General features: G+C 43.3%; 1 protein-coding gene across 2 annotated transcripts in view; it reads right to left on the bottom strand.

Annotated features, from left to right (window-relative positions):
* atp2a3 (ATPase sarcoplasmic/endoplasmic reticulum Ca2+ transporting 3) overlaps window positions 1–24001 on the bottom strand; it is a 68158-nt gene extending 44157 nt beyond the window's left edge. For both annotated transcript variants that reach the window (XM_083779871.1, XM_083779872.1), the window contains exons 1-6: window positions 23581–24001; window positions 12559–12576; window positions 11882–11964; window positions 8545–8649; window positions 7732–7870; window positions 198–278 (exon numbers count right to left, since the gene is read on the bottom strand). In XM_083779871.1, the coding sequence (XP_083635997.1) occupies window positions 198–278; window positions 7732–7870; window positions 8545–8649; window positions 11882–11964; window positions 12559–12576; window positions 23581–23698 (544 nt within the window). In that variant the 5' untranslated portion in view covers window positions 23699–24001. The remainder of the gene's footprint in view (window positions 1–197; window positions 279–7731; window positions 7871–8544; window positions 8650–11881; window positions 11965–12558; window positions 12577–23580) is intronic.
* Between the last annotated feature and the right edge of the window lie 1070 nt (window positions 24002–25071).

The following is a 25071-nucleotide window of genomic DNA, read 5'->3' as shown; positions in this document are numbered from 1 at the left end:
TTATATGATTTGAAAAGTGGTCCTTTAAATTGCAGTAATAGAAAATGTGTATTAAACACCCACACCCACACCCACAAATGCCTATCTGCATAGCAATCAGGAAATTAAGTAGAATTGATATAAAATTTCATCCAACAGATTCAGTACGCATTACTTGAGCCATACGAGTTGTGCTCGACCAAGAGAGATGACAGTACCTGTGAGGATGGACTGGTCCACTCGCAAGGTGGTCGACTTTATAGATGTCACCCTGATGTCAGCAGGCACTTTGTCACCAACTAAACACCACAGCAGAATGGCAAAAAACAACAAAAGACTGGCATTAATTTTAACTACATTTCGTACACCTGGATCCTCCAGGGATCTATACTAGGCCCACTCCTTTTTGAGGGGCGCTAGCCCCTCCTATGTCCAGCTTTGAGGGTTTGTGCACACACAAACATTGTGGTAACACAAACATTGAATGCCATTGACAATGAATGGCCAGCTTTGAGTGTTTGTGTAAACACAAACATTGAAGACGAAGGTGAGGACGCAAATTGTGATTGGACGGAATGAGATGATGTAGGATGTACGTTGATAAGAGCGCCCTCACTTCACACAGGTGTGAGTTTTTCCTTCTACATCAGGACACCATTTCCCTCGAGATCAGGGTACCATTCTTAAAAATGTGCGCGCGTGCGCCTGCCCACATGAATGAGTGAGTGAGTCCGACTATGCATTTTATTCACAGTAGAGAAAGGTTAGCTTGTTACGTTGTGAAACACAGGAAACACCCATCTACATTCAGTTATGTGTTCAAATAGTGAAACCCTGAGCAAAGAAATTAAGATAACAGTGAGCACAATCCTGAGGGTTAATTTAACTCGGGGCATACAAATGGAACCAAATGGACCCTCCGTTTGGTTCCATTGTACTCTCACAGAGTTAAAGTAACACTCAGGATTTTACTGTGCAGGTCAGCCCTTTCTCACACACACAGCAGGAACAAAGTAGAGTCAATGTCTGCTTCAAATCTATGTAATGGATTCGTTCTACTGCCCGTGTGAGATCCACCCTGCTGATTAAACTCACTATACTGCACTGCACCCGAGTTGTTCCTTTTCACTAAGACCAAGTTTGAAATAGGAATTTAATTAAATATCAAGGCAAATGAAACAACTTAACATCTTTTCAATGGCATTGGATGGAGAGAGGGCATTTGTCCAATCTTGAAACGGCAACCAATGGGCTCGGATGAGGGGCAGGAACACGGGCAAGACTTGACGAGAGGTGAATTGCATACAGTCATTTGACCAGCTATATTATTTCCAAGCACCGAGCAAGAGGACGAGAAGAGATGTCACATCCTTTTCCTTTTTTTTTATATCCCACAATATTTGTAACCCATTTCTTCACCCAGTGTCAATTATCTAATGTAATCATGGGCGCGACACTCCCTCTGCCAACCTGGGGAGAACAACGGACTGACAGCAGCTTGGACTCCTCATGCATAGAAGGAAGCATCCTTCTATGCATGAGGAGTCCAAGCTACTTCTTTTCACCTGATAGAGGGGAGTTTACCTGGTTGGATGTAGCGCGTGGAAGGAACACGTTATTCCAACCAGTTCCTTTTCCCCTCCATCAGGCTGGCCAGGGGGAGGCAGTTTAGAGACCAGGATACTGAATGTTTTTTGTGAGGGTACCTACCCTGGGGGACAGGGAGAGAACATGCAAACTCCAAACAGAGAGGGCCTTTTGACAACCCCACCTAGCATATGGGCACTGCTGAGGAGGAGAGAACACGCCCCCAGCGCGGCAGCGCCACAGCGGGAATCGAACCCAGGACCTTCTAGCTGTGAGGCAACAGCACTACCGACTGTGCCACGGTGCCCCCAGGACATGTCACATACTATCAGAGCACTACCGACTGTGCCACGGTGCCCCCAGGACATGTCACATACTATCACAACACCATACTCTCTTGTAAAGTACCTGCATACCTTGTTTCTCAAATTCCTCTCCCTACACCTCACCTTTTCCCAACAAAGTCACACATTCACATCCTTCCTACAGCAAAGCCCCAACTTGGTCCATTTGGGGGTTTCCTACCACTGAGTTCACCCCTTTCCAACATAGCCCAAGATGTTTGTCAACCTAGTGAACCTACCCCATTCTAAGAATCTCAAATTAGTGTTCTTCAAGGAAAAGAAACAGAAAGAAGAAGGAACACACTTCAAATGCTCGCAATGTCCTAGTTTCTTTATTTTCTTTTTTTCAGCCCAAGGCAACAGACAGACCTCTGTAAATCTGTTACTTTGCATAATTTGTCTCATGAATAGCTCAGACAGAGTCCTTAGCTCTCAGATCTATTCACCAGTCACCACCAATCACATCCAAAGCAAGGGCACATGGTGAATGCAGTACTTAGTTGAATTATTATGAACATCCTGTGTCACTTCTCCTTTGTCAAGGCGTTCGCTCATCTTTGATGCTTACAGTACCATTATGTACTAGAATACAATCTTTATTGTCAATAGAGAGTGGAAAGGCTAAACACCTTATGTGCAATATTCCCTGTGACACTGTATAGGAGTTATCACAAGAAATACTGGGCCTTTTGTTTTTTGTTTTTTTACATACTCCTGACAAAGAAGACACGCATGTTAACATACTCCTGCCAGCAGGTACTGGCATAACAAGGCTATAGGAGACAACGGAAACGTGGGCGAAATCGCATTACCCGTCGATGCCATTAAGTATTTTTAATCCTTTTTTTTAAGTTTTGGCTTCTCCGAAATTCTCTTCCTCACTTCCTTGACTTCCACCTCCCGAGCGGCGACTGGCTAGCTGCACGTCCTAGTTACTGCCTCCGATTGGCCGACCGGGTACATGCAGGATGTTTATAATGCTGTTGTGTCGTGGGAGAGGGGACATGGGAAGTGAGGAAGAGAGAATTTTGGAGAAGCCAAAACTTCGCCCACGTTTCCGTTTTCTCCTATAGCCGTGTTATGCATCTTTGAAACATCTCACCAACACTGCGTGAACGGAGGGTATGTACATCTGCATCCCATAATAATAACAGATCAGGGAGGGCAGCGACGTCCAAACTTCAGAAAAGCTAACCAAGGGTGCTGAAAGGGGCTACCATTCTGCATACTGTGACATAAAAACTTCAATCAATCAAACAATCAATCAATGAAAAAGGATGGGTCAAACACACAGGACAGCTTCTAGATATGTGCAAATGTACTTTATATTTTTTTATGGAATAAAATAAATCGCCCACATTAAATAGTTTGTGATATGAGGGAGGTGGTGATGTGGAACGAGAAGTTGCATTTGTGTGTGAAGGGCTACACACACCGTCTGCGAATGCCACGCGTTCACACCTCGCCTGACGCTCCGATACGTCAGCGTTCTATTTTCCAGGCAGTTGGCGCGCGACAATGCCGGTGCCGCGTCGCTGCGCACCCGGTGTGTGTAGCCCTTCAGCTGGCTGGAGACAATAGGTCTACAGCAGCAGACTTGGGACAAAGACGTTTGAAATGCCAACCCATTGAAACATGCTCACACTTGACCTTCTACAGCAGGGGTGCCCACCCTTTTTGGACTTGAGAGCTACTTTCAAAAAGAAAAACTAAACTAAACTAAAAATGCGGTGATGGCTACATATAAGACAAACACACTTGGAATGGGAAATAGGGGAGGGGGAGGGTGGAGTTGGAAGGGTTTTCTTGTATATAACTTTGTAATGCTACTGATGTTTGTGTGCAACACTCTTGAAATCAAAGTATTGCTTTGTGGGTTTGAGCTGACAGGCCATTTTTTATGTCAATCAATAAGGTCATCTTAATTCAAGTGGCAGATACCAAAAATAGGGTTTCTTATTTTTTTATTATAGGCTGTTTGATCTACTGGTAGATCACAATCTACCTTTTGGGCACCCATGTTCTACAGGCACTCTAGAATAGAAAAGGCACAATTGAAATATTGAGTAAAAGCTGCTTTTGAAACTCAAACTGGTGGATATGATTTGTTAATGCTCGGGGTGATACATCGTCATGTCTTTTCCGATTCACTGTCACAACTGTAATGGTCAAATATTTGTTGTTATTTCAACTTGGACAAAGTTGGTAAGACTTTATATTAAGGACGGGTCTATAATGTACTACATTTATAATGCACTTCATAAGAACTAGCCAAGTTAATGTAATTATAATGCATTATAGACCTGACTTTAAGTAAAGTGTTACCAAATATTTTATTCATCAAGTCATTATCAACTCACACAGGAGTCTCTTTGGTAAGGCTCAAACGGAACGCACTGGCACTCCCTCCATACCAGAACTCTAGGCCAAAAATAGCAGATCTACAAGCTCACAGATGCATTGTGAGCTTGTAGATCGGCTATTTTTGCATGAAATGCAAAGGGGACGCTATAGTGTTAAAGTGTTTAGAAAGTAGAAACACAGGAAAGTTTGAGTGCAAGCGGGAATCACATATATGCCGTAACCCTTGGCTGTCACTGCTGACAATTAATCTACAGTCATCGAGAAGGATTGGAAACTTGCGTGTAAATATATTTATGTGCTTTTCTCTCTTTAAAAGGCATTTGTGGTCTATACCAGTGTCCCTTTCCAATGCCTCCAAGGAGCTTAATTTATCCCCTAACATCCAGTTCCCATGGAACAGAGACTGGGTAATCTGAAGTGCAGAAAAGCTTGGGAAATGTAATGGCGGAAAAGGAAGATTTGTTTGTTTTCTTTGTCACCAAACCCCAAATGTGTTTGAGCCAGGAGCTTCAACGTCCCCGTTCCCTGACACACACTTTCTGAGAGAGAGAGGAGGGACAAATGTGTTTGAGCCAGGAGCTTCAACGTCCCCGTTCCCTGACACACACTTTCTGAGAGAGAGAGGAGGGACAAATGTGTTTGAGCCAGGAGCTTCAACGTCCCCGTTCCCTGACACACACTTTCTGAGAGAGAGGAGGGAGAAAAACTGTGTTTGAGCCAGGAGCTTCAACGTCCCCGTTCCCTGACACACACTTTCTGAGAGAGAGAGGAGGGAGAAAAACTGTGCGCTGGTGCACTACCAAGCTCTAGTGTTGTTTACTGCTGTTTTAACTACGCTTAGCAACAAGATTATGTCAGTCAAAATGAAGGGTAGGACAGTCACATACTGTGTTTATAAAATATGTGCCAGGCTGCACTAGACTATCAAAACACTTCCACAGATGCGTGTAACTGTTTGATAAAAGGTACATTCTTTTCTGAGTGTATTTACAGTGTATGCCAACCATGATCCATGTACCTCATTATGCTTAGAACATCCCCTTCACTGGCAGACCGAAAGCTCCTTCATAACCAGCTATTTCCACTGGCTAAAAAACATATGGCCCAAGTGTGACTTCTGTGATCTCTCTAGCCATTCTTTAAATAGCATTTTTAAAGCCTTATTATTCTTCAAGGGGCAAAAATCATCGCGGGCCTTAACCTGTTTTTCCATTTTGCCGATGGGGTCCCGGATTGGAAGTAACCTAACCTGTGAGTCTCTCAGTCACCATTTGTATCCGTGAGTCTGTGGGCCACATGGACACACGTGGAATACATGGACTACTGTTCTTGAGACATTACGAGTAGCCAGACAACTATTCCCCAACCTTATATATGCCTATATATGTCTAGACTACTTCGACTACAGCCGCATACATTTGTCCTACTGTAAATCATTATAGTAGGACAAATGTACGCGACTGCAATGATGGGGGTAAAGCAACCCCTTTACTGCCAGATCATCTTCTGCGCTTCCTGTATGAGGGAAGTGTTTGTGTTTGAAAATTGTGTGAGTCAACAGTCTGGCTAAAGAGACAATCTAATTGCAGGAGATTTCCATACTGATCCAATCATGACATACTAATGTCTTTCCTTCTTTGGCATCAGGGACAAAAGGAGTCACTGAACCTCAATAGCTTGCATTGCTCGAAGATATCACTAGTGAGGGAGGTTGTCAGTCACACTGTTGGTGTTAATGGTGAGGGTGAAGAAAGGTGGAGTGTCTGTGTTTACGCAGTCCTTTAACTTGTGTGAACATGATTGTGAATGTGTTGTGAACATTGTGACTTCACTGTCATTTGTTGGGTTTGCAAGGGCCACTGTGTGCAACGGCACACAATCTTGTGCTCGCACTTACACATGAAGAAATACAATTATTTCCAATGATGCCTGCAGGTAACAACAAACTCACATGCATTGTGATAGAACCAGTTTAGTGAAATTCCTTGAGTCCATTAAATTAAATGTTACATCATAAATGTAATGCCAGTTCCAACATGTAAGATTGCAGCCAACGATGATGAAAGGTCTGAAAGGCCCTCTGCAAGGTGGTCCTCAGACAAGCCCTTACTTAGTTAACGAGCTAGACTGGAATGGATGCAGGCTACGGTGTATCTAGCACACAGCTTATCTTATACAGTGCATAAAATACCTGTGCCTTGTGATGTGAATGGCTTTTTAGGCCAGAAGAGCACAAATTATGAGTGAAGTCTGTGATCTAATTCCAGTCCTGTACACACCATTTTTCCAGAGACACCATTCTGATGCTTTTGAGATCAATAATCATGATGATAGTGAAGTTATGTCCATTCAGTACATGTGTGTGAATTTTACAACATCTATATGCACGTTCACACACAACTCCATACCGATGTCTATTTTTTGATGAGACTGCCCACACATAATCACAGAAGTTTGTGTACTGTATGTTGGTGTGTGTGTGTGTGTGTGTGTGTGTGTGTGTGTGTGTGTGTGTGTGTGTACCAGCTAGGGATGTGAGTGAAGCTGACAAACATCCAGCAGCGTCCAGGTGGATGGACTGAGAGCATGGAAAGCAAAGGGAAGAGGAAAAGCTGTGGAAATTTAAAAAGGACCCTAAATACAGAACCGACCACAGCCACTTAAACAGTACCACCCACACACACACAGCCAGCCACGCACGGTCGCACGCACGCAAGCACACACTGGCACCTGCAGGTCCAGAGAAAAGGCACTTATGTATCTTGGTTTGAGATATTCCAGTAGTGTTTCCAGACTCACTGGCTCATTGGCATGGGTTGTGTATGTCTGTGTTTGTGGACATGAGTGCCAGCAATACTGGTCTACAGGCAATGTAGTGAGTTAAGCCTATAATTTATGCTCCATTGTACAATGGCGTCACAGGCCAAAAATAGCAGATATATAAGCTCACAACTCGTCACATCCATGATGCGTTGTGAGCTTATCTAGATATACATTTGAGAAGAGCAGCTTTGTGCACGGTTCAGTTGGTCAAGTCATACATATGCAGAAGTATGCAGAAGTTCCATTTACGCCTGTGCTTTGTGGCCATGATACGTCACTGACTTTACCTCTGCGTTTTCAACGCAGCTTTGTGGGTGCAGTTTCCATTTCCGTGATGCGAAGGACCGATTACAGAGCGCCCACACAACCTGCCCAGCACGGAAAAAACGCGGTCAGTGGCAAAAGATAGATCGCTGTCTGCGTTTGTTCAAAATGTACGGTTTGTGTGTGTGTGTGTGTGTGTGTGTGTGTGTCTCACGCACACCGCACTGCGACATAGACACATAGCGTTAGACGCGAGTGTGCCGCAGAATAGATGCACAAGCTTCCAATACTGTATAAGACCAAAGCACGGAACAGTCTCTGTGAGAAACGTACAGTTTCATTTCTTGCATTTCAGTTTTTCATTGCATACCTGCCACCTCCACTATGTCTCCAGGGACAATGTCCCGAGCCTTGATCATCTGCACAGCCTTCCTGTTCATACGATACACCTTGCCCATCTCTGGTTCGTACTCCTTCAGAGCCTCAATGGCATTCTCAGCATTCCTTTCCTGACGGGACAGAAATACAGACAAGTCGTTTTTAAAGAAATGCATTTGTAAACTCTTCAGCTGTAAACTCTTCAGCTGCAAACCCTGCCAGCGGCAACATCTATTAACTCATCATTACCTGCGGGGAGAAAAGTGTGTCACCGCAAATCTGACATTCTTTAGTTATAGAAGCTATGTGTGTGAAAATCGTCGTACCTGGAAGTTATGCGGAAACGCCTACCGAGTGGCAAAAAACTAATTTCTGGCCTTGACAGCGCCATACATCCATACATAAAAGGTATACTGGCTGAGAGTCGGGGTTAGTGCAGGCATAGGACATAATACTCTTAGCCTTGACAGATGTCATCCACTCGCCGCCAGATGGGAACCGCGAGGTTCCGTGTTTGATCCTCGGCTCCCCCAGAGTTCTTGTCGAATGTCCTTGAGCAAGACTCTGAACTCCTAATTGCTCCCGATGTGCAGGTTGTCGCCTTGCATGGTTTGTAAATTGTGCATTTATATAGCAATATATCCAATATCTTTCAGTAGGCGCGCACAGCCACACACACACACACACACACACACACACACACACACACACACACACACACACACACACACACACACACACACACACACACACACACACACACACACACACACACACACACACACACACACACAGTGTGTCTCACCTGCCAGACCCCAATAACAGCATTGGCGATGAGAATGAGAAGGATGACGATAGGCTCAACGAAGGCAGTGATGGTCTCCTCTCCTTCCTCAAACAGAGCCAAGACCTGCACACACACACACACACACACACACACACATTTGCACTAGAATTGTAAACATGGCTACATTGATAGAAGGTACCTTCTAACAGTTAGAACAAATTAGTAATTTGCCTATGTGACATTAAATGAACCCCAAGGGGCCTAGTAAGAAATCACCACAAAACAAACAAAAAAGAAGGAATATGGATTTAAGAGAGCAGCAAAAATGTCAGGCTATATACAATTTGGATTTGCTTTCCAACTGACTCCTGGGTAGTTTGGTTATTTGTCATACAAATAATGCAGGCAAGTCCAATGTGCCAATTTGAGTGTATTCAAACACGGACAAATTTGTAAATTTTATTCTGTTCTCTTTTTGGGGGGGGGGGGGTAACTCAGTGTCCGTGTAGCTCAGTCGGTAGAGCTCTCACCTTTGAACCACAAGTTCGATCCCGGGCACCGCCAACTCAGTGTATGAGCAGCACGGCTTGGGTGTGGCAAGCAGAGTTGGGGTCCGTTACTCATGAAAGTAATACACTACATATTACATATTACTTTTGAAAAAAGTAATGCCTTACATTACTTTATTACTCCCTGGAGAAAGTAACTAGTTACATTACTCATTACATTACTTTTGCGTTACTTTATAAAATCGCCTGAGATGCATTGTCAAATAATAAATCTTATCCTACGACAACAACATAATATTTAGTTTGGGGTCTGTGAGGCCAAATCTCATCAAATGGTGGTCCATGGCTAAAATGCAGAATACATACTGGACCTTGATATGAAAATGGTTGAAAACCACTGTACCACGTGGTTCTAGGCAAATATTAACTTTCCCAATATATATTCAAATAAAAATAATGAGACTGAGATAAATCAGTAGCCTATTATGTTCACAGTGCTTTAGGATCCCTTTCTTTATGATGTGGAGTCCCCTGCTCCATTGCTCATTAAATGTAGTTTTTCATTTTGGCATATTTGGTTTATTTATCTCTGCATTAACTAACTAGTGATTGTGAGAGCACACGTTCTACAACAAACAAACAGACCCTCCCACTGGCAGTGTTGCCAGGTTTTAGAAGAGAAACAAGCAGCCATGTCTATGAAAACAAGCCCAAAAGAAGCCCGACTGGTCAATTATAAAACAAGCCCAAAGTCGCTTATAATAAGCGGACATGGCAATACCCCAACGCCTGCTCTGTCTCTGTGACAGTGGGAGACTGAGAGCTTGCTGTGCAGCGGAAAAGTGATGAGGAGATTTTAATACAGAGACAACGTAAATGACAGTTATGACACAAGCACTGTAGGCTATATCACAAAAAAACTGACAATGATTTGTCCGGCCAGAGGTTGATTTGGGAGGAGGACAGGTGGGTCTAAAACCGGACGTCTGGCCACCCTACGAGTCCACGACAGTAACGAAATGATGTGCTGCTGATGATCTGACACCGGTTTGACATGTTCTAGTCCGTACTGCGTACTGCGTTGCCAGCGCACCATTAGTGTTCATGTTCAACTCATCTCCGTTGTGTGCATTATTCTCCAAAGCAACACTGCTCCCAGGGGTCTAGCACATTGTAACGGGGACAGACTCCTGCATGTTACTGGCTGATACAGCCACTCCCGACCTACTTCTTTCCAGAACACAATGTAACCATTAATACCTGCATCATAAACAAATTCATGAAGAACTTAGGGGCAGAGTTAGACACGATATGTCAGCGAGAGCTCAATTCATCAATGTTCCAAGAATCCAAGTTCAGAGAGACCTCTGTCTGTGTGTGTATAGGACCTAAGTGGGAATTACATTGAGAGACTTGCCGGCCTGAAGAATGAAAACATGCAAGGCAGATCTCAATATTGCAAGGGCTCTTTGGGAGCCATGCGCCAATGGAACAGGACAGAGGCCTTGTTCCACTATAAACAGTGCATTTTAAATTACAACCGAGGGAAGCCCAATTCACATTAGGAAAAGTAAGCCCACACTGCAAACCCCTGCAGTTATAGCCCACGCCTGGACTCCAGGCATCTGGCTTGGAAAAGCTGCAGCACAGAGCACACACACACACGGCCCGTTAGAGGAGATATATTGTGTCACATATACATTTTAATAGCGTTTTCCTACTCTCAGAAATAGCAACTCCACTCCGAGGCACCGGGGACTCACTGTAATGGATGGAAAAAAGTTATTATGTAGTCAGAATTGCCCTCCCCTGCTCACACCCCTCTCTGACCCAGTTAAAGTCCTAAAACTTGTGTCACCAATTGAGGCCATTGTGTCATAGGGAATTTTCCCGTTTTTCCTGAGACATGCTTGATCCCCCCATATAGAAGGAATCCCTGTCAATCAATCCTGGGCAGAGAGAAGGAAGTATCTATAGCAGTTAAGTGTGTATTAAGTATGTACACGAGGTATGCACATGAGCAGGTAATTACTAATTATGTACATTATAAAAACTAGGTGCGCAAGGAGGGAATTATGTTGATGAAATATGCACATGAGGAGGAGGATGTACATGAGGTATGAGGAGGATATGTACATCCTGGACATGACGCTAGCATATTGCAGGGACTACCAACACAATCCAACCCTTGAGTGCCAAGCAGGGATGAATCATTGCATCAGGTACAATGTTTTTTAATAGTCTTTGGTGCAGCATGACTCAGCCAGGCATTGAACCCCGACCTCCCAATATCAGGGCGGACACTCTGACCACAAGGTCACTGAGCTGCGAATGCAGAGTGAAGTATATGAAGTATGCACATGAGGCGGTAAGTATGTATATGAAGTAGGCACATGAGCAGTGAGGTGCACAAGGTATACTGTATACATGAGGAGGGAAGCATGTAGTTGACGTATACTCATAAGCAGGGAAGAATGTACTGACCATACAGGGAGGTATGTATGTACATGAAAAATATAGAGCAAAATACCAGGGCTGTCAATTTGTCGAATCACTGGGGCCCCTTTTCCACCAAAATAACTTTGGTTCTAGAACTGGCTCCGTTCCAGATTCTTGGAAACTTTCACGGAACCAGCGGCCATTTTTTGGTTCCAGTTCCGAACCAACTTTTAGGGTTCTAGAAACCAATTAATTTTCAGTGGAAACACTCTGAACTGGTTCAATATTAGGCAGAAGGGGCCAATGTGAACTCTGTCTTAAAACGGTCTTAAAATAAGATCTGTGCAGTCATTGGTGAGCAGTGACATTTATTGGTACCTGGTTATATTAGTGGTTTGGGTACTTACAAAGGAGATGCAGGCAGCTAGCAGCAGAATCCTGACCAGGAGGTCTTCAAACTGCTCCACCACTAGCTCCCATAGCGATTTGCCTAGAACATGCATGGTACAAAATAAATGCACAAATGTTCATCAACAGGCCCAGCATAAAACCGAATTATCCACTTTCAAACTGGTGTCCCCATTTTAGATATGTAAAATGTTTCCAAATGTTTTATACTTGCTAAAATGTTCAAATGTGTACATTTCTTAAAAATAAAAATATAATGCAAAAATAGCAGATCCACACTTGTGCATGGTAGAACGGCTATTTTCGTCTATTCGACATACTGTACACAACAAGTATATTTGGGCTGAAGTGGTTAATTGTTTTTCAGTTTGATAAATAAACATACATAAAATATGTTTTTACACAAATGCATGGCTAGAATCTAGGGTGTATTGACTTGGATCTACAAAGTATTAAGCAGCTTGAGTGATCTGTGAAGCAAGGCGATACATCCATGTACTGTATTGACAGAGGAGTTCTAGTGTCTATGTCTATGGGTGTGATTCTGAGGCTGTGTACACTCTCCAAGTTTACCTCCCGGCCTAAATAACACAATGGGTCCTATCAGAACAATATTAATCGGATAGTAAAGGGAGGAGGATCGCAGACAGCACACACTGGAAACATCTATATTTACCTTCTTCAGCTGGGAGCTCTGTTGATGTCACACCATGCAGTAGAGGAATGACGGTGTTGGTGGGAGAAAGACAAAAGAGCAATTAACAATATGAACCCTATTACAGTATGTGTCCCTATTTTGGGGGGGGGGGGGGGGGGGACATACACGGAAAATAACAGATCTAAGCTTGTAAAATGGGGCAAAGAGACTTGCACAGTACAGTACAGAAGTACAGAGCGGACCCTGGTCAAGTAAGTATTAGTTTAATAATGCAGAGTTCACACTACACGATTTTAGCCCCAATTATCCACTCTGTGAAATTTATGGAGCTTGCAGAGCAAACCCCCCTTTTTTCCCGCAATAGTGATTTTTTCCCCCAGTACCAGTCGCACGCATGCGCCTACATGTGCGCATTGCATGCGCACAGAACTGCTGATAGCTTAAGCCTATATTGTTTATAGTGTATGAGAGTTTAGACACGCACGCACACACACACACACACAAAAGTAGACTTCAAATAAGTCCCATGTTTCTCTAGTGTGTTACTGTGTTTTGACCACACTAAAGCAGTAGTTTTCAGCTGTGTTACATACCCATCAAACATGATGACCCTGTGAAGAGGGGGAGGTGGAAAAAGGAAAGGCCATGACGTGAGCCCACAAGCTCCTTCCAAAAACAAAACTCTAAAAGCCCTCTTTACATTACACATGTGCTATGACAGAAAGAATATTTTATATCACGACCACCGGATTGAATAAGAACTTCATAATGAATAAGAGACAAATTATCCTAGACACAGGACCAAGTTGGCACATGGCACAGTCAAAATGTTCCAGATTACAAACAGCAACGTGGAACATTTGTTTGCTGATTATTTCAATTCTGTGCATTATAGTCTTTTAATTAAGTTTTATTTTAGGTTCAGTGAGAGTGCATTGTTGAAAACACAAAGAGGCTATTGTGTTTTTAAGTACACAGAGGTCTCGTCTCTTTTTCCGAAATTATGCTATTTGAGTAGGCTGCATGAAGGCCTGTTATTGTGTTTAGGAAACTTTGATTTCAAAATGCCCTCAGGCAACCCGGCACAACTAGTGAATTTGAACAGCTTCCTGCACAGCAAAAGCCTCAGTGTTATAATTTACCCATTTGTTATTGTTGTTGGTATTTTGGCAGGGTACAAAAACGAGGAATTTGTCCTCTGCATTTACAAATAAGAGCACAGTGGGTGCCATTAACACCGCACCCAGGGAACAGTTAGGGGTTTGCACAGGGACACTTCAACACATACCGTAGAGTAGACTGAGCGAGCTTGAGGTTCATAACTCGGTGTAAAAATATGGACTTGTAACTGCCTTAAGGTTATATTGGTACACTCTCAGAGTTAAAACAACACTCAGGAATTTGCTGTGTGGGCCAGATCCTACATGTATATCTACCATTAGCTTTGGGACAGATCATCAACTTGTGTAATGATAGTTGATGAAGCATTGTGTTCCATTTTTTCACATTTGCTGCATGGTGGGTTTTCATATTTTCAGACAGGGGCATATCATTTGGGGACCCATGGAATGGTAATTGCCACCTACTAGAATTTTCATTTAAACTAAAATTAATTTATTTTATTTATGTATATTTTCTCCACCTCTGAAGATTAATTGATTATGAGACAGACAAGTGCACTCAAAATCCATGCCAAACCATCCATGTTAGTAGTTTTCTTTCCTGAAATTATGCTCGTTGTCAGGCTTAGAACGGTTTAATTTACACCCGTAAGTCCTACACAGAAGAAAGTCCTGACCAGAGTGTCAATTTGAATGTAAAAATTGACCCTCTTAGACTTAAATGAAAACACTTTTGCTCTATGCCAAAAGCAGCAGAAATGTGTCCCACTGTTTTCCATGCTTCACTAGTCTGACATGAGCCCTCTCCCGGTGACAACTCTGCCTTCCATACTCGTATGATGTTTTTTATGACAGACAGGCTGACTGCAGCTCCAGTGCTGGATACAAAGGCAGGCATACTGGAGGGGAGAGACAGAAGAAAGGAAAAATAAAGAGGGAGGGGAGAGAGAGAGCAGGCTGGAGGAGGTGTTGATCGGGGTTCCCCGTCTTCCCTCTGCCAAGGATTCCCTCACAGTCATCTGGGTCGTGTCAACCCAGGCCTGCCCAAGCACATTCCTGCAAACTGACTTCACTACCTCTGTCTCTCCCTCTCCCCATTCCTCCCCTCCCAGGCCAGACAATGAATAAAAGAGGCAGCTTGTTTACACTTTAGCAGTGATGTGAGCAATGGGGAAACACTTCCTGGAGACTGTTGCCAACAACAGTGGAGAGTGGGTGCCCCATGGCCATGAGAGAAAGGGGAGAGGAGTAGGAAACTTGCCATTCATCCTTCAGTGCTGCAAGATATGGGATCACTCCACACACACACACACACACACACACACACACACACACACACACACACACACACACACACACACACACACACACACACACACACACACACACACACACACACACACACACACACACACACACACACACACACACACACACACACACACACACACACACACACACACACACACACACACACACACTTCAAACATGAGAACGTTTTCAGAACAGTTACCATGGCTACTTGGCTCATGAATTCAAGGAAAACAGTTTCAAACGTTCCACGGTGCCACAATCACAACCTACCAAGAATAACTTGTTATGCAATCTGCAGGGCCTTGATACAGCATGCCCGGCCTGCAGGCATCATAACTACATTAAAATATATGAACAAACACAGTTTGTGTTACGAATACACATTTAGCTGTGAGGCAGTGTTCACACAAGTAGCCGTTTTGCTAGATAGAGGTGACAGGTTTGACATCTAATTATATCCTAGTTACTTTGTAGCACATAGACCAGGGTTCCCCAATGAATTTTCCTCAAGGGCCATATTTTGACTAGGGTACCAGGCTGGGGGCCGAGTCTGCACGCGCGAGGTCGAGGTCTTTTCAGGGCAAGACCCCATTTGAAAAGGATGCCCAGTTTAGTTTGTCATGCATAGGCTACTGACCCCCATTTAATGCCATTTATATCTGGGGACCCCAGACAGTGCTCCAACAGTGTTTATTTGTGTTAAAACACCATTAAATTAGGACAACGTTTCGGCCGTGAACGGCCTTCATCAGCTTCCAATCAATCAGCTACAAGATCATGAATTAGGTCAGACAGACACTGATGTCGTGGTTGAAGGCCATTGGACCTGGCTCACAATCACATGGCATTCCGAAGGATAGGGTTAATAGGAAGCAGTGAGTGGATATTTTGCGGTGTTGTGCAGTACCTGTTCAGGTAATTCCAGACATTATAATGTCAATATTCTAGCAGTACGTTGGACACAGCTGTGTGAACAACCTAATGGTGGGCTCTACAAGCATGCTCACACTGTACAGTTTAATTTACACATGCATTTTTTTTTAATGAATGAATGAGTTTGACTGCAAAATGTTTCAAAAAAGCTGCACGATGCAATGTGACATAGCAGTTTACAAAATGCCTTGTGCTACCCCCTCCAACCGTATACTTCCCCATTTTCAACTGTTTTTATATTTTGACACTTGCTTTGGCAATGTAAACGTATAATTTCTCATGCCAATAAAGCTCCTTTGAATTGAAAATTTAGTGCTGAAGAAGGAAATGCCAAGGAACCTTCCAAGAAAACACTACTAAATCAGGGACTGCTGCATGAAGATGTCTTGCTGCACATTTTCATTTGTATATCGACTTCTAGGGATACAGCACCACAAAAGACTGATTTATTTGTGCCTTGTGCTCTATATGCATTCAAATTAACCTCAAGATCAGTGTTACCCAGCAGACCGCAATTCTTCATAGCTCCAGCTAGAAGTCTGTTTTCGATCTGCTTTGAGACAGAGTCAATAAACGGTATAAGGACCTAAATCACTGGCAAGAGGATTCCTCAAAACTATGTGCACATCACGGTTTATTTCAACATTCACAATGTGGAAATGTTTTGATTAAGAACGTTTAATAAAAAGGTCATTGTTATGTTTTACAATTCCACTATTAAAGAAGAAAATGAAATGGCTGCTGTCTGAGCAAGATCATGTTTGTAGCACAGTTATTATTAACCCCATCAATGCAATAGCCTCTAAGGCTGGCTGGCTGGGTCTGAGCACGAAAATAGCGTTTGGTTGGTTTTCACAACCAAGTGTCACAGTTGCGCAGCCTAACACACACACACACACACACACGCATTAACTGTATATATGATGATTTTGGGTGTGACAGTACAGTACAGTGACAGTACAGTACAGTAGAGGGACCCCCTGGGGAACCTACACGGTAACTCTGTCATCTCTCAACCGTTTTGGACGTGGGGCAGCTCGCCGGAACCAGGCCGAGACCCTGGGCCTGTTCCTGTGGGTCTGGAAGTTCCAGGGACCACTTACTTCACACGGGTGTGATTTCTGAAACAGTCAGTGAGCAATCCCCTAAAAGTTTGGTTTAAATATCTGTATTACTATTAACACCATTCTATTTATAGGGCTTATTATAATATAATAAGAAATCTACATGTAATTCCAAAGGATTCCAATTTGGAATTACATGTAGATTTCTCTCACTGTATATATAAATCCATTGCCTGTCGACTATCTTACACCAATCAATAGATTGAATTGTAGTTGAGATTAAAAGCAATATGACAGAAACGGATATAGTATTATAGTCTAGTCATTTCAAAACAGACATGCTCAGCAGGGCTCCAGCATAATTTTAATGACATGACTCACTTCACAAGACATGATATGGCCTTGCGTGAAATTGCTTCAGTGGCTTTGAAGAAGTTTCATCAATGTACACGGTACTGATGAGACCGGGGCGAAACTGACATAGTGATCACCATGCACTGTACAAATGCGAGAAGGTAAAGTTCTAACTGGCCCTTTTGGTTGCAGTCTAGGTTGCTCAAGCAGAGAGGTTCAGAAAAGGCAGATTCAAAATGAAAAACAACACGAAACATTGCGCTCAATTGGTACTGTACTTGCCTGACCTGGGCAGGTCCAGACAGGTTTCACTTGTCCACATGTTTTTATTTCCTGCCCCAGGCATTCAGGCATCCGTTCATGTCGGACCCTCGTTTCATTACATTAAATGAGATTCTACTATGATTCAATTCAACCTGAGATTCAACCAAAAAAAAAGATTTGTACCATTCCTCGAGGTTTACAAGGTGTACATTATACAAACCTGCTACCTATATGTTACTGTACATCAAACAGATAATACAAAGATCAGATCTGTGAGTGCAAACAGAAAACCTAATGTTGACATGGCAGAGGTATATGATTCGCAGACAAGCTTGTAGATCTGCTATTTTCAGTTTTCAGTTGCCACAATGTTAGGGGCTCAGTGACTCAACACCAACTACTAGGACAAGGTGTTTGACAACTAGAGAGGTATGGGGTAAGAATCCAAGTGACAACTTAGTGCAGGATTTCAGATACATTCAACAGCTAGGCAGGGGCCCACTGCCCACTTCACAGAGGGAAATTATTGTCTCCACCAGGCCGAAGGCATGGGGGGAGAGTATGTTTTGCACTCCGTCCGTCCGTGTGTCCGTCCCAGGGGGGCAGTCAGCCAGATATTTCGTGAAGCCTCATTTGAAATCGGTAGTTCATATAATGGCCTGTTGTGGCGCTGGAAAAAAAAGCCCCATAGCTCCATAGAGGCCCATATATTTTGGCCCAACTTCACCTAGACTGTATTACCTTAATAAACATGGTCATGAATACTTTCTTCTTCCAGTCACTAGTTTAAAGTCTCATTTCTAATGTCATAATATTCTTTTTGGAAAATTATGGTCCCAATAATAAAAAAAATGACCATAAAGAAAAAAAACAATCGCGTATGTTCTGAGGGGCGTGGCTACCGTTACAGTCTATGATCGGGATTCCCCTCCCACTCGAGTCAAAATAAAAACCAACGGAGAAGAAGGGGGGAAGTCCCGCCTCGTTGTCTGGGCAGCCAATGGCCAGCTGGTCCAAAACGGAGCCAGCCAATGGCCAGCTGGTACCAAACGGATCTAGAAAGATGGCGACTTACATCAGGAATTACCATATTATTACAGGCTTCATTTTACGTTCATGTTAGACCCGGCGAACGCTTTGTCCATATTTTTTACAGTCTATGGTCCGTCCGTGTGTGTGTGTGTGTGTGTGTGTGTGTGTCCGTCCGTCCGTGAGCAGCTAATCTCGGCCACCGTTAACCCGGTCGATGCCAAATTTTGCACACACACACTCCCTGGATGCCAACGATGAACCTCTGCCCCAAACTTTCCAGAACGGCCTGTTATAGCGCCAACTGCACGGATCTGTGGATGACCTGGTGGAGACCTGTGCCCAGAAGGGCACTTTTTCTAGTTCCATTTGAATTTCAGATGAAATAATAATACCCAAGAAATGCTTACTCCAAAAGAGCTTGTAGATAGGCTTCCATAGAAGACATGCTGGCTTCTATGGAATTCAAATGACTGAAATCAGTCGTGGTCACTGAGAATCCAACATTGTGAACAAACAAATTATCTCACAAATAGAATCATTTTGGGCTTAATGGTTGATGTAAACTGTGTGGTAGATACAACATGACCTGTAGTAGCCCAATATCGGCATAGTCAGTCATGTGTGTGTGCGTGTGTGTGTGTGTGTAAGACAATAAGAGTGGACCATAAATGGAACATGTGAATAGAAGGTCAGGCACTTCCCTCCACCCGCAGACTGCATTGTCAGGTTGTCCACATGGGCAGAACAAGCTTGCCAATTTTCCAACATCTCAGAAAGGACTAGACCAGAGGTCCTCAACTAGAAATGCTGAAGGTCCACAATTTTTCTTTTTTTTTAAACCATGGTCCAGTCTCATGCGCACGCAAATAAAATTGCGGGTCGCGGGCCACGTGGGCCCCATGGGGTGGGGCTGCCCCCTCGCTCCCCACCCCTAGAAACAACTATGCCTGTTTAGTACAGTCAAACCAAGCTATACAAACCGGGTCCCATCCCAACCAACACTGGGGTGGCAGAGTATGAAAATATATTTTTTCACTTTGACATTCATTATTCACACCTCCAAAAATCCAATTTTGTTCATTCAACTGAATGTGTGAATGTGTCACTGCTAGTGAGCCAGTCAGCGCAACATTGTCATCATGACATGCCGGCCCATAATACACACATTCAGAGTGTTAATTGCGTTTCTCGGCATTGATCAAATACAACAGAGAATTAAACTCTTTTTTTTAATGTTTTTTGTGGCTTTCGCCTTTATTTGATATGTGTTATGGAGGGACAGACAGTAGGCTGACAGGAAATGGGGAGAGAGATGGGGGGTCACTCCCGCTGAGCCACGGCCCAGGCCTTTTCTCTTTATTCTATCATTTCTTCAGGGTCTGCAGAGACGTGTGCCGCGGTCCGGTCGTGGACCGCGGTCCACCTGTTGAGGACCACTGGACTAGACATTATGTTTACTTTGGTTCCTCTGCAACAACACATGAAAGCACTGATGTTCTAGTAGAGCCAAGTATTCAGCACACATTCGGTAGTCCTCTCACGGCATGGGAAGGCAACATATTAATCTTAATGAGATTATGAGAGATAAGCGGCACAATTTCAGAGCATACCTATTTGCACGCACCTCGACAGTGGGTGCAGATAAGCGGCACACACAAGCCAGCATATTCAGTAGTCCAAATAAGAACAAGATCACATCACGACACACAACAACTTTAAGTGATCTAATAAAACGTCAATGGAAAACTGGACCACATTATTGGGCAACAACATGGATAACCATAGCTGAGCTTTGATGTTTTCCCTTGTTAGACATAAAGTAACATTAAAAAAAACATTAATCCAATTGTGGTCACCCAAAAGAACACAATGACCTCTCTTTGGCCTGGAGACAGACGGACATCAGACCTCAAGGATCTAAGAATAGGCTCAAGTGATCGTCCGCAGGAAATGTACATACTATACTGTAGTGTGTAGCTCTTACATTTTAATTTCCAAAGGTGGTGAGACTCATCAGATAATGATAACACTATCAGCGCACGCATGCACGGCAGGTATTAATAAAGATGAAACTGTACCAGTGGAAAACCTCTAACACTTAAGTCACTAATGAACACTATAATGTTACAGTAGTGTGATAGAATAGTAAATGCCATCTAACCATCCTTGAATAAACTAATAATGTATCTGGAAATCATGCCAAATCTGCAACTCTAGGACTCGAGTTGGTTCTGTACTTGCCGATCCACAAGCTCACAGGGTGTTGCATAGAGATGAGCTTGTACAGTAGATCTGCTGCTTTTGGGAAAATGGTCTGCCAAGATTATGGATGCTGGGGTCAAGTGGTCAAATTCACCCTTACCAAGACTCCTGGGGAAGACATACTATCGGTGGTGTGTGTGTGTGTGTGTGTGTGTGTGTGTGTGTGTGTGTGTGTGTGTGTGTCATTCAGATTTTAAGTGCTGGCTTTATGAAGACTGAAGTGCAATTTTTTTAAATGACTACTGTTGAGAAAATCCTGTCAAGGCTGTTTAACACCACATCACATACAACTATCAAGTGTGTGTACATTGTCTCTGAGTCTCAGAGACGAGCACATGATATTATCCCAGAATGTCAGTGCCTCCTCAAGTGGGCACTATGGAGCAGTGCTGCTGCTGTTAAAAAATGTTCCTCTCTGGTCTACCCTCTGAGGGATAGCCCTACACATACGTCACATTCGCAGCAAACCTGGAATCTCTGCTGACCCGTTTCACATTGGATAGCATGTTTGTTGCATTTCTGAATTAGTTACACACAATGACGGCAGTTCTCTATCTTCTATCAATCTTCCGCCGTAGCCTGAAAACCCACGTTTTCAGACTCCATCATGGCCCATAGCACTTACCCTAACCCCTTAGATAGCATTTCTGTTGGCTTAGATAGCATTTGACACAGACTTATAGCATGTTATGTAGACAGCACTATAATTGTATTGTATATAGTCATAGCACGCCATAGTACATATGTATAGCATAGTAGTGAATATGTATAGTTTATTATGTATAGTGTATGTATAGTTTCATCATATAGATATTCCACTGTTACCTTCTTAGCTTACGCATGTTTCATGATAAATGCTTTTATGTGATGTATTCCCATGCTTTTGTTCTTGCTTAAATGTAAGTCGCTCTGGATTAAGAGCGTCTGCTAAATGCCTAAATTGTAAATTGTAAATTGTCTCTACCTGCCACCAACGGGACACCTACTGCTTAATGTACTACTGAATGTCTGAGTGAGTAAGGTGATTGCACCAACCACAAATTATCTTTTAACCGAAGCTAGTTGGAACAAATGTCCTTGAACTCAACTAACACATTTGAGAGAGGAGGGAATGAGCCATTGAGCAGTCAATATATCACTTGGCAGTGACATGCACTAAAACAGCAAACACACGCAGACTGCTGATAAATTATTTTACTGTGGAGGGGATAAAAATAACCTACACTCAGACCCAAAAAAGGAATGGGTATTCCCTCCGACATTTACAGTATGTGTTCACTAGCGTTCTGCCTGTCTCACACTCGCAGAAGCAGGAAGTTCACAACTAAAAGCCAAAAAAGATGCTATCTGTAGCAAGACGTTGCTTTTTCCATGAAGTCATCGAGCCACTGGGTAGAGTGCAACAAAAGGGCTTCTGTTTGACTGGGACAATATGCTGCTCCACTCTAGAGCCTGGGCACACATGCAAATGACAGGCTGGAGGAAAGGTAGTAATGTCAAACACCACGTTCAGCACAGCAGCATCCACTGCAAAAAAGTATTCAATTAAAATGCAAGAAGAACTGGCTGGCTTATATTTAGCTTTGACCAAACCCAGCAGAACTCTATTAAATCTGCTCCACCTAAATCTAATAATCTGTTCTGGCTCGACAATAGGTTAATTAATAATTACCAAGCAATATTGCAACTAAAGGCCCGGGCCCTCACACTTTAGTGTTGTTCAAATTGGTGCCATTTCCTTTCAGTCCATATAGGCTGGCCAACTTCTGGTGACTCTGGTCAATGTATGCCTTGCCTTGATGACAATATCACTGCAGTTGTGCAGATCACTACATATCATTCTAATGGTGTAATTGAAATCGAGAAGTATCAGTATGAGCCATGTGTGGAATACAATTTCTGAAAGTGGAAACAGGTCGTTCAAGTTTTTTTTCCCTCTGTATCTTTAGTTCATCTTCCTCCACTATATATTCTGCACTGGGGAACAGACCCATGCACTGCACTTCCTTATCTCTGCGTGAGAGGCACGGGTGATAAATCGTTTGTCTTTCTCTCCGTCTGTCTCTCAGACTCTCTCTCCTCGACAGATGCATTGCAGCAGATCATGAGGTTATGATAATAATTGTTAACACTATATACATATACATAAATGGCATGTAGCCAGCATATATTCACTGTAGGTCAAGTCAACGTCATCAAAATCGCTCCTAAAACTGTAACAGCTATATGACAGTGAGGACAGTCATGGACAGGAGTGCTTCGTGCGTTTACTGCGTTAATGGTGTCTGGTGCGCACATAGATTAGATAGCTACTGAACGGCGGTCCTCAGGCGGCGGGCGCATTAAAGAAATACCATAGTCACCATTCTTCATTATTGTTTCAGTCAATTTTGTAAAAGAAACACGTGTATTTGTTTCCCTCCACGATGATGTGCAGTGCATGCATAAGTCAACGCGCCCCAGCTGCAAATGCCGATAAGTTTACGCACACAGAAATGCACGATATTATTTTATTTCACCACATGAATGAACTTGACACATGACTGTGCGCAACAGGGAATTTGATATAGGCTATCTACCGTCTACGTCTAGCACACGGGTTGTATTTTGCTCATTCATCTTTTCATCATGTGCATTCGTCTACTCTGAACTTCGACTGAGGAAAATACAAACAAACATACACTACTACTACTCACCGTTCGGTCCATATTTCTCCAAATTGATTTTCACTTGCTCGAGTGTCAGCCCGGTGTTTTCGTTCACCTTGAAGTTGGCTAAAACTTCAGTCGCCGATTTAGTGTGCGCATTTTCCATCTTGATGGTGGACTGCTGGCCTGGCTTAAACAATCAAGTCGAAATGCATGTAGTTAACAACAAAGTAGCATCTACTGTGACGGTGAGTGAGGGCAAAAACAGCCGTAATTTCCAGCGACGAACGTTGAAAATGCCTAGTAGTGGTCCTCCTGCACGGACGGACTGTCACCTGGCTGCCCCCCCTCCTCTCTCTGAGCGGCGATATACCTCCGGGTTCCTGATTGCGACGCTGCTGTAATAACACACACTCAGTAGATCAGATTGCTGTTCGTAATACTTCATCAACATGTGAAGGTGAGTGTGTCTGTGTGTGATACGGACCGCCTCTATGGTGAGGGAGAGCCACAGACAGAGCACTCCCTCTCCTGCTGCTATTGGTTATTTACCTGAGTTGAGTGGCTGGCTGGCCCTCATCCGTTTGCAATGGACGAGGGGACATGATGAGCAGAATGAAAAATCACACTCGTGTGAAGTGAGGGGCGCTCTTTTATCACCATCACATTCCGTGCTCAGTCAATCAAATCAGCATCAGCTCTATATGGGGTACACAGACTACACAGACACACACAAAGCTGGGCATAGGAGGGGCTAGCACCTAGCGCGGTTCCTCAAAAGCGCCCCTCAAAAATAAAACCCTTAAGTTTACAATGTGTGTGTGTGTGTGGGGGGGGGGGTGTCTGAGAACAATGTGCCATTGGCTTTAATTGACATAGGCTACAATTAAACATTTAGCATATTATTATACACACTGAATCTTCTTCAAAACTTTGTAAACAGTTGAAAACAAACAGTTACTATATAGGGAAGCGTGGCTCATGGTCACTGGAGTCAAAACACAAGTGAAACAATATGTTCTACATTCCCTTCCATCACCTCACCTTATACTTGTTTAAACCTTATCTTTAGCTTAAGGTTACTGCAGCGTGCTCTCCTCACAGTATGCAGTGGCTGAAATGGGTCCACTTGTAGGAGATGGTAGGAAGTGGACTGGGACTTCTTTGGAAATGAAGCATAAAAGGAACAAGGTGCTCCAATTCTGTCCCCGCTCACAGCTGGCCTCCTCTTTCATGGTAAAAAAAAGGGAAAAAAAGTATGAATATAACCAGAGGTTACATAACTTCCAGAACTACTGTCCAGATGATGGTAGCTGGTTCCATGAAGTGCTTGGATATTAATTGTCCAAGCATTACATTGGACATTGGACATAATGATTGGGCTGTATTTTGCGTGTCTTAAGTACCAGGTCTTATTCCCTAACTTGAGTAAACTAAAGACCTGGAGGCGTGATCAATGCTCTTTGGCCACTCAGAATAGCCAAATGGCATTGATCACGCCTCCAGGTCTTTAGTTTACTCAAGTTAGGGAATAAGACC

This window comes from Protomyctophum parallelum, assembly GCF_964188405.1.
Source record: "Protomyctophum parallelum genome assembly, chromosome: 1".
NCBI lineage: Eukaryota > Metazoa > Chordata > Actinopteri > Myctophiformes > Myctophidae > Protomyctophum > Protomyctophum parallelum.
The sequence above is the reverse complement of the archived record's forward strand: the minus strand, read 5'-3'. Positions and strand labels throughout refer to the sequence as shown.